Source organism: Mytilus californianus, unplaced genomic scaffold (assembly GCF_021869535.1).
Source record: "Mytilus californianus isolate M0D057914Y unplaced genomic scaffold, xbMytCali1.0.p SCAF_10, whole genome shotgun sequence".
In the NCBI taxonomy this organism is placed as follows: domain Eukaryota; kingdom Metazoa; phylum Mollusca; class Bivalvia; order Mytilida; family Mytilidae; genus Mytilus; species Mytilus californianus.
The window spans coordinates 72426028-72447542 of record NW_026262582.1 but is presented as its reverse complement, the minus strand read 5'-3'; the positions used below and the strand labels follow the sequence as shown (position 1 = coordinate 72447542).

General features: G+C 32.0%; 2 protein-coding genes across 2 annotated transcripts in view; both read right to left on the bottom strand.

Moving 5' to 3' along the window:
- Positions 1 to 18076, bottom strand: part of LOC127718483 (uncharacterized) — a 46256-nt gene extending 28180 nt beyond the window's left edge. Inside the window, exons 1-4 of the mRNA XM_052224526.1 lie at positions 17440 to 18076; positions 4785 to 5046; positions 3711 to 4247; positions 468 to 574 (exon numbers count right to left, since the gene is read on the bottom strand). Of these exons, the coding sequence (XP_052080486.1) occupies positions 468 to 574; positions 3711 to 4247; positions 4785 to 5046; positions 17440 to 18039 (1506 nt within the window). The 5' untranslated portion in view covers positions 18040 to 18076. The remainder of the gene's footprint in view (positions 1 to 467; positions 575 to 3710; positions 4248 to 4784; positions 5047 to 17439) is intronic.
- Positions 1 to 21515, bottom strand: part of LOC127718484 (uncharacterized) — a 198120-nt gene that overhangs the window by 78716 nt on the left and 97889 nt on the right. The gene's annotated exons all lie outside the window — the stretch shown is intronic.

The window sequence follows — 21515 nt, the reverse complement described above, 5'->3', positions numbered from 1 at the left end:
TTCGAAGAATACATACAAACATTTCTAAAAAAATGTATCTAGATTTTTTAGGCAGATTATAGACTGTTCATAAGGTGATAAGACAATATCAAACTGAGTTGAAATTGCTGACACAGTGTTATATTGTAAAAAATGTGTCAAGGCATATGTAGACAGTGTTTAGATTGTTCAGACACAAAGTTAACAAAAACTAAATAGTTCAAAGTAATAAAGTACGGTATATTAGTAAGATAATGAATATTATAAGGTTTTCCTTGACAAATAACACACTTAGGGGTGTCAGGATTGCCCAAAGAAAGACCTCCCAACGGTCAGATTTTCATTTGATCAATCCTGACACCCTCGGTGTGTTATACGACAAGAAAAACCTCAAAATATGCATAATCTATAACTTAATATGCGTGGATTGTTCCGTTTATTATTGTTGAAAGTAAGGGTGGCATATTGTTTTTCATACCAATACATACCTCTGTAAAGCTATCACTATGTGTGGCAGCAAACACAATTCTCGGCATTTTATCGTCACTTTTGTTCGAATAAGTCAATACAGAATTAATCCAATGTTCCAGAATCGCTGTAAAATTATTATAGTCTTTCAAGTTTGTAATTAACCGATGTTCAAATCTCCGATATTTTTTAGTAAGAGATATATCAAAGAAACAAACAATAACTGAGGGAATCACATGAACCCCAAAAGGAGTGAGACTAAATGCGTCAACAGTGTAAGCATCATGCGCATCTACAGATCTGAGAACTCACCAAAACACACGACTTTTAGTTTTGTTCGGCTGGTATATGGTCTGTTAAGGAGCACTTCGCTGTTATGAAAGTCCGTAAAATATGAACCGGCACATGCGCAACGTTTCAACTGAGTTGTGTTAACGCCCTACGATGGAATAGAGTGTGCTTTTCCCCTTTCTGATGAAAAATGGAAAGTTGAAAAAATGACGTTTGTCATAAATTCTCGTTTAAGTTGTCCATGTTTGTCAATATCGATGAAAAGATTCAGATATGAAGCAGATGTAGTATCATAAACCTCAAGTTCGCTGTGATATATGAGATGCTATCACTCATTATAGTTATTGAGAGATAGAACATCATCAATATATCTGAAAGTGAAATTCAAGTACTTTGCAAGATATTTTTTCTGTATAAATTTTGCTATATATCAGTATATAATAAAGTCGGCCTTTAGTCATGTTAGCAATATACAATAAGTATCTATTAAAAACCGACTTCCTAGAAAAACATCAATCCAACAACTAAACCAGTAAGTTTTCCATCAAAGAGACCATCATTTTAATGAGATCATATTTGATACATGTGTTGATTACAGCTGTATTGTTAACCATAAAATAAGTTGTTGCATGACCAAAAACAAGGAATTTGTATCAACGTTTCCAATTTTTGAAAAGGAACAGGCTTTGTAAAATAAAACAATATAGCCGATCTTTCAAATGAAAAAAAAAGTTTAAAGCGTAAGCAACATTAATGGTTATGACATTACTGCAAAATAATGAAGAATATGATTGAAGGTTTTGTAGTAGATCTATAATTTGTTTAACGAATCCGCATCTGATTCACACCGCTTATTGAATATACCTCATCACAATATTTCTGAATGCCATATTTTACAGTACAAAGAATGTTTAGTCGAACATCTTGACGAACATGCTGTATATTGTTCTCTTTATGCATTTTTGTGAAGTTTTGGTATCCAGTATAAAGATGTGGGGATAAGTTCCAATGTATTGAAGTCCCAAAGATTTATAAACAGAAAATAGCAAACCAACTATAGACACGGTTTGAACTGCAACTGGTGTATATGTTGGATGACCGTGACTCCTATTGTGGCAAACAGAGGGTTTTACATTTTAATTTGTTGATATCACTACACCTGGGACTAAATAAAATACCTATAAAATCAATTTTGTCGATGCATCCGTAAGAGACAGCTTCTGACAATTTTCGAAGCGAGAAATCCTCCTTTTGTAAGCAATATGGTGTTCTAAATACGAGATTATTTGTTGAATTATATATTTTCTCTATTTATGAAAACAATAGAAATGTTCAGGCTGTTGCAAGTGTTTATAGAGAAATTTATTGTTCTCAGGAAAAAATGTAAAGTGTAAAGCCTGGTATGTACTAATTTTATTGTGTCCTCAATACTTTGTTGAATTTGAAGCCCATAGAAGACCCAGTGTCAAGGTAAACAGTGTTTACCAGAAAGAACGTGTTCACAGTGGACTGACATGCGTTGGTTTACACGTGAATGACATGAACTTACGTTGCTTTATACTAATATGTTTGGTTTTAATTAAGGATATAATTCTTATTTAGTTTAAAATAAATAATAATGAAAGTTTTTCAATGTCTTTCGCAATTGCATTTAAACCATATTTAATATTTTAAGATTTGGCCACATGTTATTTAAACTTTGGAGTATATTTGTGGAGCTACGATACAATGAAGGTTTGTTTCTCCTGTATATGCACACCCGTACTGGGTTGATAATATTTGAACATCGATAGACTAGTTTTGCCTCTAATTAAAAACATAACTTTTCTAGTACAAGTTGGAAAATGTTTACGGCAAAGTTCCCCCGGTCGCATCATATGGAGTTTATTTAACAACTTGTACGATTTGAAAGACTATGTTCTTATGAAACTTACTTTAATGGACGTAACCATGCATTAACACACGAGAAACAGTTAAAGAGTAACAAAATGTTTAAGTGATTTTATTCGTCAATGCAACTAGTCATTAATAAAACTCATGCTTATATAAACATAAAGCCATTGGAAAGTCATATACAATGTATTAATACTTTAAAACTGTGTTAAGTGCAATACGCTAAAATATGAGAAAACAAATTTCAACTATTGTATATGCAACTATTTGAAAAATACTAAATAAACTCCAAAAAAAGAACAAGATAGGGGTGTCATCTGGTATAGCATATCCTTCGAAGCGTTTCTCTATTTTAATCCTACAGTAGTCACCGCTGATTACGACAGTTTCCATATTCGATGCGGTAATTGACTCTGATGCCTTAACAATTCCAGCAGCGCCAGCATATTGAGTATATATCCCAGTTGATTTGTTATTCAAAAGCTTGAATTTTAACCCTTTGGTATCATTTGTCGCTTTTTAACAGGAAAGATGGTGTCCTCGTCTAGCGCATGTTCACCAAATAGCTTCCTTTGAAAACATTGCATTATTATTGAAGGATGTCGTCAATCTAGGGTTTCAAATACTATAAGCAGGCTGCTTCTCCTGTCCTGGACTACCCAGTAATTGAAATAAGTATAGTGAGTGGAATTTCAATTTTCATTAATCAAATAAATTGTAGACGATGGTGTATGACTTAGTTATAAAAAACTGCTAAAAGAGGACAGACGATAATTCTCATGTCACGGTTGCCAATTATGCACTAAAAGTACTGGCGTATGTTGGTGTCATAAGTGATCATGTTTCAGCAAATAGAAAAAACTGACACGTGTGTTTTGGAAATAAAATCGGACACGTTCAGGCGATATGTGTTTCTGAAGACATGTTGGAGTGAAATAGACAAGTTTTTTTTAGGATGGACAAATTTGAGAGCGTCACGTATTTACCACCATTTTACATTTCTATAACTATATATGTATTGCTATATTTCGTTATGATAGATAAAAGTATTTTAAATTCAATGAAAAAAAATAACTTACATGCCGCTGTAATATCTCCTTGTGGATATTCGTCCAATTCTGTATTGAGGCCTTTTCGTCCATCAAACAAAAGAATGAACGTTCCCCTGTGCTGTATGAATAACTGGTGTGTCATATCAAACGATTTTTGTCCTCCAAAATCGACTAAATCTGATGGAGCTATGTCCATCATATAAGATTTCTTCTTAATTTTTTCCAAAACGTCATCTTGAATTGATTTTGCAGTATAAATTGGTCGTTTCTGAAAGTCTTGCATTTTCTTAAGATCAGGTTTGGGTAGCTCCTTTTGACGTCCAACAAGAGTCTGTCTAGATGATGGATTTGGTTTTATTTGCTGCTGTTTTTGATGCAATTGAACAATCTTCTGTGGATTTGTTATTTTCTGTTCAGTTTGGCTTTTTTTTTGCAATGAAGTTTTATCGACTTTTTTATCATCATCATGGTCAGTCAGATTCATCCGGGAAACATTAGAAAGTCCAGGTTGTTTCTTCAATTCAGGATTTCCAAGCAAAAGTTTCGTTAAAACATCACCACTACCTGATCACCAACAAATACATATTTTAGAACAATGCAGTTTGGCTCATTAACCATTCAGTTTTGGAAGTACAGGATGCATATTTAGAAGTGCTCAGAAAAAAACAATATAGAGTTAACACTAATACGGAGTGCACATACAAATAGCACAATGAACCTTTTGTTTGTTTGACATATGGTGTATACTATGATTATAAACATTGAAACGTTTCGAAGCTAACAATGGTAACATGCGTGTTTATAGTGTTTTATGTTTTCGTGAAATAGCAATCATTATTTATAAAGTGATTTATTCACTTAAATTCAACCAAAGAAAACATTCGAAACACTAATAATATGGTAAAGCTTTTTGATTTATTCAAAAGTTATCTATCCTTGAGTAAAGGCAATGTGCATTCTTTGAAAATGTTGTTTAATGCGACATCATGAAAGAAACAAGACCCCTTAATCTTGCTGTTGGCAGCACCTTTCTAAATGACAGACCCGAAAAGCTTTCTTCGTATAAAATGTTACGAAAACTAATATTTGAATTTTACCTACCCTTTTTCAGTGGAATCATTTTTCTTTGTTCTAAATTGATACCATTTCTACCAAAATGGATAATAAGTCCATCAGTTGAAATCCAGTTCTTTGGAATTGTTTCGCCAATTAAAATACTTGCTAGAGATGATTTTCCAGTTTTACATGGTCCAGCCAAATACACCCTGTTTTCATAGGAAGCAAATGTTCCCAGAGCAACTAGATCCGTAAAGTCATCTCTATTTAGCTGGCTTAATTTTGTCAAAATTGATTCCGACTGGTCCTGAAATATTAACAGAGATGGGAAGTCGAACTAATCGTAGTGAAAAATTGTTTTTATCACAGAGAGAAAAAAAAACAACACTGTGATCAAATAGAACAAACATACCATCATCATCAATTACAATACTACTCAATAAACTAAATATTAAACAACACAAACATCACTAAAAAAAAAACCGGCTATTGAACTGACAACACGTACTATCTATCTATTTTCAAATTATGCTTTGGACTTTCATCATCGATTTTACTATTACAAATAAATACCTTGTTGTGTTCCCATATTTCTTATAAGGCTCCAGGTTGAAATAAACATTGAAAATTAGGTTAAAATCAGTAACCTGTTATGTTCATTCCTTATCGTACATGGTTGTATTTCCAAACAAATGATCAAGGTGAAGCACATACACAAGAATATGCAAGGACCAATGAGACATTTTATTTTTCGTGACAAAGTCATCCAACCGCTGAAATCTTGATTACAGGATCAAGTGTTTTAGTAGGACGTCTTTACTACAAATATACTGTTTACATTTATTTATGACATTTAGGTTTAGGTTTGAAACCGCTAATGCATAGCTTCCTTTGTACAATTCTGCAATTAAAAGCATTCATAACTTTGTTATTTTAAATTACAAAACAATTACAAAGTAGATCTGATCTGAGCTTGTGCTTGAACATCAACATTCCGTTAATCACATATTAGAGCGTACTTGTTCCCGGGAGTTTGTAAGTACACAAACAGGTACTTCATATAACAACAACAGGGCAAATATTCCTTCTTATTCTCATTTCAAAAATATAGAATTTTTCGTTGGAAAATTTTAACAAGGGTTTTATAGTGATTCCATATCCTTATTCTTTCATTTGATAACAACATTACTCAAATATTTACTAATTGACATAAGTTACAACTATGTGTAGAAACTATTTTGCTCAAAATATGCACGACGTTTGGATAAATTCTTTCTGACCTTGCACGAGTTAGTGGTTCTATACCTTGATAGATATTTGTTTCTATAGTTACATTAACAGATATATCAATAATAATAATAAAAAAAAAAAATGCGGAGAGTACAACTTAACTTTTTAACGGACAGCATCCGATTCGTCCAAAAAATTATATACAAGCCAATACAAACAACAGCTAACAAAGTATGGTTTGATATTTTTATTTTCTTATTAATACAGCTGGAGTAAGGAAAGACAATAATATTCACGCATCCATCATTTTATCATTAATTCAAAAATACATTTTCACTTGGCAATGCATGTTTTTAAAATAATAGGTCGAAATGACGAAAAGTCAAATAACCATTCACAAAAAGCATTTGGCAACAGAAATCACGAAGTTTTTCCCAAAGAATGAATAGTTTCTGCTCCATTCATGGCTCACTTTATTCGCTGAGAAGTCGCATTCTAGGATGTCATAATCGAGGAGAAGAGGACAGAATTATAGTCGTCACTATAAAGTACTTATTGAAAAGTCATCATCTTTATAGAGCGACATGGAGGCGAAGGATAATAAAAGATACTAACAACTGTTTGATTTTCAAATACGTTTTAAATTGTTAAAATCCTGGATCTTTTATTTAGCACTTATTTTGAATAAATGAACAAAGTTTTAGATCGATGACATAAAAAGTTAGTATTTGTTGATAGCAAATTTAGAACAAGAGATATAAGTTCGAAGTAAATAAGTCCCAACTGAGAATATTACAACAAAAACATATTTTGTAAAACATGACCTGTGATATAAGTTTTTCTTCTTGTTAACCAATCCATGTGAACTCCATTTGTCCATGCAGAATATGGCTGGGTTAAATATGTTTAATAAATACAAAGCAAAAAAAAAAATGAAATAAAAAGACAAAAGACACATTTTACCATTCTGAGAGTACTCACAGATACTCATAGCTAATAAAAAACCAAAAAACAACAATATTTATAAAAATACTTATACAAGATAGAGTAACACGCAGTAATGATTCCATGAATTAAGTATAACAAACGCTTTTAATAGTCTGAGCAAATACAGGACCGTGTGCAATGCCACATTATCAGTATCGACGGAATGTTGTATAGTTAATGCTACTATCCTTTTATCAGTATATACTGTTTTAATTCCGTTATTGATATAAAAATAAATGAAAACGATATAATTGAATAAACTCATCACAGGATTAAACATTTTTACGTAAGATCGCGTTTCGTCTTCAAAAGACTCATCACTGACGCTCGAATCCAAATATTTTGGCGAAGTTGAAGCGAATTGCGGATCCAAAATTCTGAAAGGTTTTGTCCATTCCTAGGGTAGAAAATACTTATTATGGCGAAAAATTCAAGGTTTTATAAACAGTTAATTTATAAGTATGACTATATCAATGATAATTCAAAAGTGCTGACTACTAGGCTAGTGAAAGAGCTTACATGAATCTAAATTTACAGGCTTTATAAACACCGTAAACATAAGAATGTGATATCACTTTAAGATACTTTTTCAAAAGGTACATCCAAATTTTAAAACCAAAATGCGTGTATCTACTAGTATGAAGAAATTAGTAAAGGTTTTTCATGGTTTGTGGTAGCGAAATTCCTGACTTATTTCATACATTCGTTAACCAGTGAAACATGGATAACGTTCATTTTAATCTATAAGGTTACTACTGACACGGCATAGAAAAGACTGACTTAAGATATATACAAATAAACACCCGTGTAAAACTTAAATATCTTAATCGAGGACTTGGATAGTATTATTTGTACGTTAAGAGAGTGCGAAATCTGCGATTAACTACGCAACTGTAAGTTTGAATTCAACTAGAACACACCCTAATCTAAAATTTCAAGATTGTTTATTAATACTAACTAGATCATACCCGCGACATTGCGGGTCCGTGACTGAATTATAGTACCTACGCCTTATTTTTAGCCTGGCTTTTTAGTATTGGTATTGTCATCTGATTATAAGATGCACGGTTTTCTCTGCTTTCAAAATCTTTCTGTTTGAACATATCGATCTGGAACTTAATTGGTAATATTAATTAGTTTGAAAACAAAAGGGCCTGGAATGGTGTAATTTTTAATCAACACCATTGTCCTATATAAGTTATATATAAAGTTGAATTCTTTGATTCGCCGTTTTACGTCATGTCGGTTAACAAATTGTAAACTGTACCCAACGCCTTATTTTAAGTGTGGATCTTTAGTATTGTCATCTTATAAAGTCATGTTGATTAAAATACTACAACCGGAAACAATGTGACTATGATTGAACTTAGTAGTTTCACTCCTGTATAATGACGTAGTTTAGGTGAAATTATGACCCGTGTATACAGCAAATCCCAAATACACCGTTTGGTGGTGTGCCTTACAGATGCGGAACGTACGGAAAAGTTAATAGGTAACAGGTAACATATACTATTGGTATCGGTATCGGATTCGACCCGGAACTTGTTAATTATTGGTAATATTAATTATGTGGAAAACAAAAGGGTATGGAATGGTATACTTTTTAATCAACATCATTGTCCTACATTAGTTAGATATAAAGTTGAATTCTTTGATTCGTCGTCTTTAACCCATGCCGGCTAACAAATTGGGCCTCGTTATTTTAGTATTATAGATGCATCATTCTCTTACCCTATTTGCAGGACTATAATGCATCACTACATTGCCCTACTGGATAAGATCTGACAAAGATCTATTTAATAATTAAAAGATGTCAGATCTAAATCGTCCACATTCTAACCAGTTGTGAATAGATTAAAAATGAATTCTGAAAGATTTTTACATTTCAACCATAGATCCCACATAGAACATTTTGATTTGGATTGAATTACATGTAAGCAAATTTTATCTTTACTTTCGAGGTGTTACAACCACTGTTAATTAATTAATTGTATAACATGTTTGAACCGATGGACATTTGTTTGAGTTGTATTTTTAATGGGTATGTTTTAATCATTTTGTGTTCATAAATTTGGTCACAAACAGATTACCTATGGAAAAAAATCGTATTTTCAAAGGATTCTTATTCTTTTATGAAAGTTTTGTAAAACTACTAATCGTGACAAAAAATAAACGTCGGTTAAAACAAAAAGAAACTAGTTTACCCTTCAATATATTCAAGTTACCGTGTCAGTGGTTGTCTCGTTTTTAGTGTTGATGACAGATGTCTTATTTTGTTTTATAATTTATTCAAAACTTCTATAGACTCCTGACAATTTAGAGCATGACATATTTATTAAACACCTGTCTTTTGTTAAGACATGCATATTGCCCTATTGATGTGTTTGATTGGTGTTTTTATCGTTGGGTTGCTGTTAGATTCCCCCTAACTCATTTTATTCATATAATTAACCTTAAATTAAAAGTTCAGTCATATAAATCAGATACACTGTACTATGTTGAAAGTCTTTTTGTAATGGACAATCTTTAAGAAAGTACTTTCTTTTTTTATATGAAATAAAGTTTTTCATTTGAAAACTGATCTGAGACTAAAGGTAAGGGCATATAAAAAAAATTCTGATGAACTCACATATACATGTACCATCACGATCAACATTTCATGGTCATATTAAGCAAAACATTTTTTTTATTTCAATATTTTATATTTTATTTTAACAGTACATTTTCTTTTTTGGACTTAACATTTATTCAATAATTTGAATTTTAATCATTTTATCTTCTGAAAGCTTTTGTGGTTTACAAAATTATACACTTAACACTGTTTAAGTTAATTCAAGATTGCTTTTGATCTCTTCAATATACCACTGTGTGTCTGTTAGTATTTTTTTTTGAAGAATTCTCTCGTGCATATATTTGCTGTCTGTATCCAAGGATGTCTATATACATTTGCACTTTTTCTTGTATGATATTGATTCAATGATAAAATCCTGTTATGCATAATCAGCAATCAGACTGTAAGAATACTTCCTACAGTGGCTGTAATTAAAACAAATAGTAATCAATAAAATTGAGAATGGAAATGGGGAATGTGTCAAAGAGACAACAACCCGACCACAGAACAGACAACAGCAGAAGGCCACCAACAGGTCTTCAATGCAGCGAGAAATTCCCGCACCCGGTGGCGTCCTTCAGCTGGCCCCTAAACAAATATATATACTAGTTCAGTGATAATGAACGCCATACTAAACTCCAAATTGTACACAAGAAACTAAAATTAAAAATAATACAAGACTAACAAAGACTAGAGGCTCCTGACTTGGGACAGGCGCAAAAATGCGGCGGGGTTAAACATGTTTATGAGATCTCAACCCTCCCCCTATACCTCTAGCCAATGTAGAAAAGTAAACGCATAACAATACGCACATTAAAATTAAGTTCAAGAGAAGTCCGAGTCTGATGTCAGAAGATGTAACCAAAGAAAATAAACAAAATGACAATAATACATAAATAACAACAAACTACTAGCAGTTAACTGACATCAATTAAACTGATTGAAAGATTATCTCTTCATCTTATGAATATCAGGCACAATCCTTCCCGTTAGGGGTTTAGTATCATACCATCATAACATATATGAGAAGAACATAACCCGTGTCATGCCAACAACTGGTTTTTAAATAAATGTGTTTAGTGCCGATGCAAAGACCCTATAAGTGAATCAATATTAACGCCAAAATATGAAATCTTTAATGACCTGACAACAGTATCGTAACTATATCCCTTCTTAATAAGTCTATTTAAAGGTTTTGTTAGTTTCAGAGGTGAATACTGACATTTTTGTGCTTTATAAAGAATATTTCCATAAAAAATTGGATGTGAAATACCTGAACGTATAAGAAGTCTGCATGTTGAGCTATATTTACGAATGATGTCCTTATACCGATGATAAAATTTAGCAAATGTTTTGACTAGTTTGTGATATTGAAAACCCTGGTGTAATAATTTTTCAGTAATACATAAATTTCTCTCGTTAAAATCTAAAACATTGTTACATACACGAGCGAATCGTACAAGTTGAGATATATAAACACCGTAAGATGGTGACAAGGGAACGTCACCATCTAAAAATGGATAATTAACGATAGGAAATGAAAAATAATCTCTTTTATCATATATTTTAGTATTAAGCTTTCCGTTAATGATATAGATATCAAGATCGAGGAAAGGGCAGTGGTCATTGTTAGTATTAGCTTTATTTAAAGTAAGTTCAACAGGATAAATTTCTTTAGTATACATACTGAAGTCGTCATTATTGAGAGCCAAAATATCATCCAAATATCTAAAAGTATTATTAAATTTGTGTATCAGATGTTGTTTCGATGGGTTTTTACTGATTTTTGTCATAAATTGTAACTCATAGCAATACAAAAAAAGGTCCGCAATAAGTGGTGCGCAGTTAGTCCCCATTAGAATTCCGATAACCTGACGATATACGGAATCTCCAAAGCGAACAAAAATGTTATCTAGTAAAAATTCAAGGGCATATATAGTATCAAAGCATGTCCAATTGACATAGTTTTTTTGTTTATTGCTACTAAAAAATGACCTAAAAGAGTTTGAACATATATATTCACATTCTGACTTTTTAAATGCCCATTTAATTAGGTGTGTGAATTTTTTCTTAATGAGAATGTGAGGCAATGTGGTATATAGGGTAGAAAAATCAAAACTTTGAACAGATTCAAAATCACCAATATATGCATGCAATTTATCAAGTACTTCCAACGAGTTCTTGACACTCAAAAAGTAAATATTCCACTATTTTCGAAGGCCTTATTTGAACAATTTATTATCAGGTTTTTGATTGTACCAAGTGTACTGGTAAGAAGAATAGACAATTTAGTAGTGGAACAATGGCTTGAAGACGAAATGAATCTATATTTGTAAGGTGTTTTGTGTAGCTTCGGAAGCCGATACATAGTTGGGACTTTCATTGTATTTGGTTCTGCTTGTAAAGCGGTAGCTAAAAGTTTATGTTTGTTACAGATGTCGTTTTCTGAAAATGGAGTCAGTTGGAATGTTGGTGAATTGGTGATTTCTTTTTTCAGAACCTCAATGTAAAATTTACGTCAAACAATAATAATATTATTAGCAGCTTTATCGGCCGGGACAAAAACAAATTCCTTGGCTAGTTCTTTTAGTTTATGTTTGATACGAGAAATAGGTTTATTGTGGTTATTGTTAAGAGTAAAATGTTCTTTAAAATGTTGAATACGTATATCAACTATGTTCATTACTGATTTAAAAAAAGAGTCCAAAGATTTTTTGTCAGCTTTTTCCCGTTTTATCCATTTCAAACAGTAAGTATGGAGTGAGTCGTGGATGATATTACGACACTCATTCCAATTAATAATTGACGGGGGACGATATTTAGGTCCTTTACTGAGGAATGATTTTAACTCTCGGTCTTGAACGATGTTAAGATCTCCTGTTATAACATGGGAAATGGGTCCATAAATGTATTCGGAATTACTGCAATTACATGAAGTAGGTGTATTTTCACTGATATTAACATCTTTACACAATTGACTATAATTAAACACAAATTTCCGGGTAGATTTCTTGTAAATATAACAAATAAGAGGGAGCTCAGTATTATCAAAATATCCCGGAATTTGTTCTTTAACAGAATGGTCGTTAAAAATACCGGCAATATTTACAAAATGTATATATTTCTTAAAATAATCATCAAATATCGCCTTACCAATCAAGCAAAAAAGATAACAGCAATCTAATCTGCAATGATTTACAAAACTTTTATGTATATATTGTGTGAGCAACTGGACTGATAAATTATTCATAAAAATTAACTCTATTTATGCATGTTATGCATGTACTATCCATTAACCGTGTATATACTAAGTACCTTACATTAAAACTCAACACACCATTTTCAAAGCCCCCCTTGGATTCCATTTAAAAAAAAAGCAATACACAAATATTATGCCTTCTGAAACATCTGGTTACATGTAACTTCTTCCAGTTCAGAAATATGTGATTTGTCCTAAAGGGTTGAAAACCAAAACTCACAAAATGTCATTTCATTAAATGTGATCGCACTAGACCAAATGAAAAAGAAAACTGTTAATCTGCATTTCTTTTTGATAAACCCTGATTTGGGGTTCTCTATAGGGGAACTTTTAAACATTGACGGCATTAAAATCAAAAAGCTCTGAAAATTTAAAAAAAAAAATTGTTTAAAAAAAATACCGAACTCCGAGGAAAATTCCAAATGGAAAGTCCCTAAGCAAATGAGCCTTTGGACGAGTCTAACCCGAACTCCAAAGAAAATTCAAAACGGAAAGTCCTTTATCAAATGACAAAATCAAACGCTCAAACACATCAAACAAATGGATAACAACTGTCATATTCCTGACTTAGTACAGACATTTCAAATGTTCTATATGCACATCATAATGAGTCTTCAAAACCTTCGATTTAAGGTAAACTACCAAAAATATCCATTGATATCAAATAAAGGTGCCAGGGGTTGTTTTTCTATTGACACTATGTACATAATTCTGTTTTTATAAATTCTACCATTTCAACCCCCTTCCCCACGTACTGACAATAATATTCATCCACTTTCAATAATTAAATTTTAAAATGCACGGTATACCTCACACAAGAGTCTGGTGATATTCTGCGGTTTACATGTTGTAATATACTATTATATTATTTATTTATGTATTTCTCTATACTGAGTGTTCTTGCGCTTGTTTGTACTGTACTTCAGATATATAGAGTTGTCATTTTAGCGGTATTTTTAACATTGTAATGTATGTCGGAGGTTTGGTTACCAATAACACCAGGTTCAACCCACAATTTTGTTTTTTAAATGTCCTGTACCAAGTCAGGAATATGGCAGTTGTTACCAAGTAGTCCGTTTCTGTGTATGTAGGCGTTTGTTTTTGTTGCAGTTCAATGTTGCTGTTGTTCCGTAGTTTTCCTCTCATAGTTGATGTGTTTCCATCGGTTTTAGATTGTAACCCGGATTTGTTTTCGATTTATGTCTATTGAACAGCAGTATACTACTGTTGCCTTTACTTAAAAGTAAAAAAATGAAATCTGATCGAAAAAACAAAGATGATCTATTTATAGGTATTTTCTAGGAAACGTCAACGATGTTTGCTTATGCAAGTTATGACTTATTACATCATGATGTTCTCTTTCTACTTGGCTGAAAAAAAATCTGTTCTCAGTCGAATCCCTTAAAAAGGAAAATAATCACACAAATAGATCAAATCAAAATTTAAGAACATAGTTATAATCTTTAAATACATGTATACATGTTTGGTGAATACAGACTTCTTGAAATATATGAAACTGTTAGACCAGTCTGACAATTATGGTGTTAATCAGAAAACTCAAGCCTCTCTAGTAAGAGTGTCAAGTAAACAAAATGTCTAATCCCATATTTCGGAGACGAAATCAAACAATATCAAATTTAAATATTGTTTTTTTCGCAATACAATTAGTGTGACCTCGCGACTGACGTCTCATGACAAAAACAGCTGCCCTTTGACATGTTAAAAACCGTTTAAGCTATTTTTGTTTGTTTGCCTTATAGTGATCATGTGACCCAATGAAATGTTAAACATGATCTTGAGACCTACGGGGTACACTACTGGTGCCTCTTCATTCTGACATAACCTGAAATATTATGTCAGCAAACTATCATTTGAATTAACAATCTATTGTAAACAGAGCCTGAATGACTCATTTGGTAAAAAATATGCCATATTGATATACATTTGTTTTCTTAATCGCAAAACCGAAGGGTGACTATGGCATAGAACTATATGGTCTTCTTTCGACTAGCTCTAAAACTCTTGTAAAAGTGGGGCGTACGTTTGGCTGTGTGAGATGTACAATTACGCAGCCACATACTCTCAGAATGGGGACGTTACATTCAATGCCCCTTTTAAACACTAGAAAAAAACAAATTTGTTCTGGAACGGTCATTTTGATCAGAACAGCCCTTAGAAGACTGACTAAACAAAAAATAATAATTTTTCGTTTTTCAGTAAATTTTCGGACTTTTCAACTGCGTTTAATTCAGTACTGTTTAGATATATCGCCTGCAGTCAATTAAGATATGTTCAATCTATGTCCAGACCGTTCTGTAGCTGTAATTGACCTGTACACATCAACATCATACTGAATTGTATGAAATACAACTATACAGTACTGAATTGACTGCAAGCAAACTGTCTAAACAGTTCTGAATATACCACAGGGGATTAGTCTGAAAATTGACTGCAAAGATGAACATGTATGAATAATCTATTATTGTTCGAACTTTAAAGGGCAATAACTCCAATAAGGAGTACACTCAATATTTCGACCATCTTAACTTATTTGTAGATCGGGTCGCGCTGATAATGTTTGTTTTTAAAGTTTCTGTCTATCTATTGTTTAACTTCAAAACTTTTATATAAAGTAATGAACTGTAAAAAAATATTTCCCAATTGAATATATCATTTTTTTTCTTAGCATACTGGCTCAGTAAAGTTTGAAAAAAGGTAACATTTATTGCAGAAAGTCTGGATTCGATAAGAAATGTTAACAAACAGCTAATAAGGCCATACTTACTTTTTTGTGTATAAACCTCTTTTAAGTAGGACACTATATTAGTCATAGGATGTATTTCTTATTGATTAATTTCATAAAATTAATTAAAAAGCATTTAAAAATCATACAACTTTATACGTTTGATATGAATTTTCAGGTTTTAAGAATCGTCTGTCCTTTTATAAAAAAGTGCAAACGCAGCCATTCAATATCTATAAAAAAAAAAGTAAAATATCAAAAATACCGAACTCCGAGGAAAATTCAAAATGGAAAGTCCCTAATCAAATGGCAAAATCAAAAGCTCAAACACATCAAACGAATGGGTAACAGCTGTCATATTCCTGACTTGGTACAGGCGATTTCTTATGTAGAAAATGGTGGATTAAACTTGAATTAAAATAAACTTGAATTAAGTAAGAATACAGGGGTGTGACATTGCTACATGTGTGTAGTGCATGCTCAATATTTTCAAGATTATAAACAAAATTTGGTTCTTGGTGAAAGTTTTAAAAAACAAAACAACACATTGTTATTCAACCAAGTCTAAACATCTGGTTCAATCAAACTATTTAAATTTTACTTAAAAAGAACAGATTGTAACATTTGAAAGAAACAAACATGTTGATGATGTTAATTATAGGAAGAAATCCCAATTGAACTACGTCAACTTACTTTTATTACCAATATTATGCAATTAGATAACGATATCATTTTTTATTTGAATTTCCCCCCAATGAGCGATATGTAAATATTACCGGTACAGGAAAAAGAAATGACAAACTCTGAAAATTTATCAACTCAGAAGGTGTTTTTTGGATCTAAAAGCTTGAGGAAAGCCATTGCCGCAACCTAGAATCGAAAATGTATTGTTACCAAAAATTACCAATGATGATATTGGATCTCTAGACACATAAACACTCTGCATTGGGAAAGGCGGCTAAAGTAAATAATGTTAAAAACTGAAAAATTTACAAAAATTACGGTACAAAACAAATAACGCACACTTGATGGGTCATTTCCTTCGTCATTCATACTGTGAGGTGCATAAGAGAAGTTATTTTGTATTAGCAGTTATATCAAAACTATTCTATTAGAAATTTGTTGTATTTTGGCAAGATTTAAAATAACATCAAAATCTTAGAGCTAGTCTTGACCCGTTTTGATCTTACTTCTTTCACAAGATTCCATTAAGGTTTGACAGAGTTATTGAAGTCAAAAAATATCCACTGACTGAACCTAAAGTTGACGCCTCTGACGAAGCTGTCAACGCCAACAGTTTAGAACATGTTTTCGTGGCAGGGTCAAAACAAACAACGTAATGTATTACAAACTGAATAGTCTCATGATTAAAACAGTCAATCCAATCAGTCAATTCCTTTTAACGTATACTTTAATGACGATGATGTTACAGGTAAGCACTTTATGAACGCTAATAAAGGAAGTTTTCTTGTGACTTTTATTTTTTCCGTGACCAAGATTAAAATGGGAACGGTAATGTGTTAAATAAAAATTAAACATCAACCAAGACAGGCAGTTTGTGAGTGATTATCTAAAAGAGAGGCGAAAATACCAAAGGGATATTCAAAATCATAAGTCGAAAAAAACTGACAATATCTTGGCAAAAAAAAAAAACGACCAAAAGACACATGAAAGAAAAACAACAGTATTATAACACAACATAGAAAACTAAAGACTGAGCAAACCATATTTCAATTTATTTGTCTTGAACTGTGTCTAATAAATATATATGTAGGTCGATAATTTGTATTATGTTTTTTTTCTTCATATGAGCGATGATTGCTTTAAAAGAACACCAAACACTTACACACAAACAAAATGCTATTCTTACCTCAGATTGCGACATTCTTATGTATTGACAAGGCTGATGTCCACATATCACTGCTCCTTTTATAACTGCCATTTCGACATCGTCCGGAATGATGATGCGTTTTTCAGGAAAACATTTTCTCACATCATCTTGAAGTAAAGGGCAGTCTGCTAATTCACCTACCATGACGATATCCGTGACATTATGTTCCTGTTTATAATCTGTTAAAACTTTCCTTATAACAGATATGATTTTTTCAATAGTTGGGTTGAATAAATTTCGTAATATGTCATAGTTAATGCGCAGTTTATCTCGAACTACAGATATGTTGCTGCTATATTTTGAAGAATCAACTAAGGAGCTGAAATTACGTTCTTTACTTCCTACTAAAAACTCATCCAGGGAAATTGGAAATTTCAAAGTGGCTTTACCGGTTGTTTCTCCGCTAATTCTATGTTTGATGCCTTCAAATTCTTTCTCAAATTCATAATATTCATATTGATTTTGTTCGCTGAATGATTTCATCATTGATCTACCTAAAATTTCATCTAACAATTCAACGAAACATTCATTTACTGAAGAGCTCCGACAATCGATTCCTGATGTTTGATATTTTTCCATCAGTTGGTCTGTACTTTTCTTCAAAACTGTTATGCAATCTAACTCTAAGTGATAAAAAAAATCTGTATTAACCACCAAAACAAAAATTAAAAACGTATTTTGTATACAAATTTTAAAACTTTAAAACTGCATGAATTAATATTTGCCGTAATAGTTGATTCCAAATTCTGATTTATAATGGAACATTTTTTTCAGACACCCTTTATTTTTCACGGTTACACAAAGAAAGTTTTAAATGATTATGCCATTTTGAATAAACGGATTGTTTGTTTTAGATTAACATCAATTTTATTTTGTTTTGGCCTAGATCGGTCCTACAGATATAACAAATAAAGCGCTTGCTAAATGTTTATTTAGTTTTATTTAATTTAAAAGATGAAAACAACACGTTCTAAATTTTATGCGGCCTAAACGCTTTTCTAGATCTACCTTCATCAGGAAGGCTGCATGCCAAATATTTGAAAGCTAAGGATATATAGGACCGAAACAGTTGAAGAGCTATACGACCAAAAAGGACCTACAAAAAGCAAAATTCATCTAAGGTCAATTTTGCCTTAGGGAGTAGAAACCTTAGTTTCTAAATAATTTTAAAATTTATAAATGGACAATTCTAGAAAAGGTTTGTTATAAATCATGTCAGTTCCAAAGTAATGGTGTTGCTATTTGAACTATATAAATAAGAAGATGTGGTATGAGTGCCAATGAGACAACTGTCAATAAAAAAGGTTAACAATTATAGGTCAAAGTCCGGCCTTTCACACGGAGCTTTGGCCAACACCGAACAGCAAGCTATAAAGGTCCCAAGAATGACTAGTGTAAAACAATTCAAACAGGAAAACCAACGGTCTTATCTATGTAAAAATACCAGAAGCACATAAGAACCACACCAACAAACCACAACCACTGAACAACAGGCTCCTGACTTAAGACAAGTGCATAAAAAATGCAGCGGGTTTAAAAGTTTTAACAGCGCCAACCTTCACCCTAAACTGAAAAAATAGTGTAACATTAAAACATAAAAAGACACACCATACAATATCAATTTAAATGACTTAACTTGATCAAAAAGACATTTAAATAAAAACAAACATACACTGAAACGAATAAATTTAATCCATGACACTATATAAACACAATATTGAAACGTATGTGCCTAAATAACATAGACGTTACAGGTAGTAATAAAAAAGATGTAGGAAGAGTGTCAAAAAAGCAACTCTTAACTAGGTCAAATTGGTGTTAAATAAAACAATGTACACAGGTATATTTAAATATAAAAATTGTATCACTATAACAAGCTTCACAGTTGAGCTGCACTGAAGTAAGAATAGGTATTCCACCTGAAAATTCCTTGTCATATAAATAGAAATTTTAGTTATGGCTTATCTTACAAGACAGAAACCCAAACGACACGTGACATCAAATACATATATATATATAATTAAAACTATAACACAATTTTCCATACGTTTCGGCCATTATGGCCTTCTTCATTGGAATAAGTAACAACAATGAAACAACAATTCGCTTGGATACATTACGTTATAATTACTACTATGACGTTCATTTGCCGTGTTTTTTCTCTATGAATATTTTCACTATCGTGCATACATTGTGTGGAGTCGATCAGGCTCTAAAGTTTTTAATTTTTTTATCCAAAAGGCTTCTTTAGTTTTTCTGTAAATTTTTGTTCCATAAATCCTTTCTATTGCGGTGACTTTTAAATTTTTCATCGAACGATTATGTTGAATGAAGTGGTTTGCTACTGGATCGTCTGTTTTGTGTGTTCTAATTTTTGAAAAGTTTAATAACATCAGTTGATATAGTGTATCACCTGTTTGTCCAACATATATAAGTTTTTCACATTTTGTACAGTTAATTGCATATACTACGCCCACTGTTTTACAGTTTATTTGTCCCTGAATGGTATATTCTTTTCCGGTGTTAATACAAAATGTCTTGGTCTCATTAATGTGTGAGCATAATGCACAATTTTTCCAGCATGGTCCACACCAAAAAAGAAACATGTCCTGGAAAAGTACATGCAAATCCAAAATTGCACAAAAAAAAAAAATCATCCTGTAAGAACATTTACCAATGGACGGAACCATCCGACAGAAAAGATCGCGGAAATAGTGGAAAATAAGCTTTCGGAAAATGTTCGAAACTTACCCATCTATATTAAAGACAAAACAGATTTTCTAAACAAGTTAAATGGAATTCAACAGCCATTACCAGAGAACGCAATAATGTCTTGTTTAGATGTAACTAAATTGTATCCAAGTGTACCACGAAAAGAAGCACGAGAAGCATGTTAAACAGCATTAGAAAATCGATCTGGTATATCAATCCCAAGTGACGATGTTCTTAAAATGATTGACCTAGTCATTGAAAATAATAATTTTAGCTTTAACGGAAATCACTTTCTACAGACCGAAGGAACAGCTATTGGTTCCCATCTAGGCATGAATTATGCTTGTACCTACCTCGGACAATGGGAAGAAAATTTATTTCAAAACAGTCATTTACAGCCATATTCATATTGGAGATATGTTGATGACATATGGGGAATATGAGAACACGGTTTAGATGAATTAAAAAAAAAATTCACGAATTGGCAAATAGTATACTTCCGCGAATTCAAACAGAAATGCGTTACTCAACTGAAAAAAATTAATTTCTTGATGTATTTGTAAAAATAGAAAACGGAGAACTAAAAACAGATCTTTATAGAAAATCAATAGATAAACACCAGTACCTACATGCTTCGTCAAGCCATCCAAATTCTGTCAAAAATGCCATACCTTATGAACTCGGTATTCGTGTAAAAAGAATTTGATCAACAGAAGAAAATTACCAAATAAGAAGAGAAGAAATAAAAACGCACCTAAAAAACGGGAATATAACAATTCATAAACTGAAGATCAATTAAAAAGTCGACATTTTAAACCGAGACGATCTATTACAGTACAAACCAAAAAAAGAAAACAACAGAGTACCTTTGGTAATCACGTATTCCAAAGAGCTTCCAAATATACATTCAACTCTAGGAAAATAATTTAAAATTCTCCATCAATCTAACAGACTAAAAAAAATATTCCCCGATCCGCCTATAGTAGCAGTCAAACGCGAAAACAACTTAAAAGACATCTTACTGCACAAGAAGCACAATTTATTATTTTATAAACAAACTAATCGCTGTGGACCATGCAGGAAAACATGTGCATTATGCTCACACATAAATGAGACCAAGGTATTTTGTGATAACACCGGAAAAGAATATACCATTCAGGGACAAATAAACTGTAAAACCGTGGGCGTAGTATATGCAATTAACTGTACAAAATGCGAAAAACTAATAAATGTAGGACAAACAGGTGATACACGTGGTTCGCTGTTTAAAAAAAAAAAAATGTTTCAGATTCGTAAAGAATAATTAAACAAAAGATAGAAATTCACCGAAAATGTTTTGACGT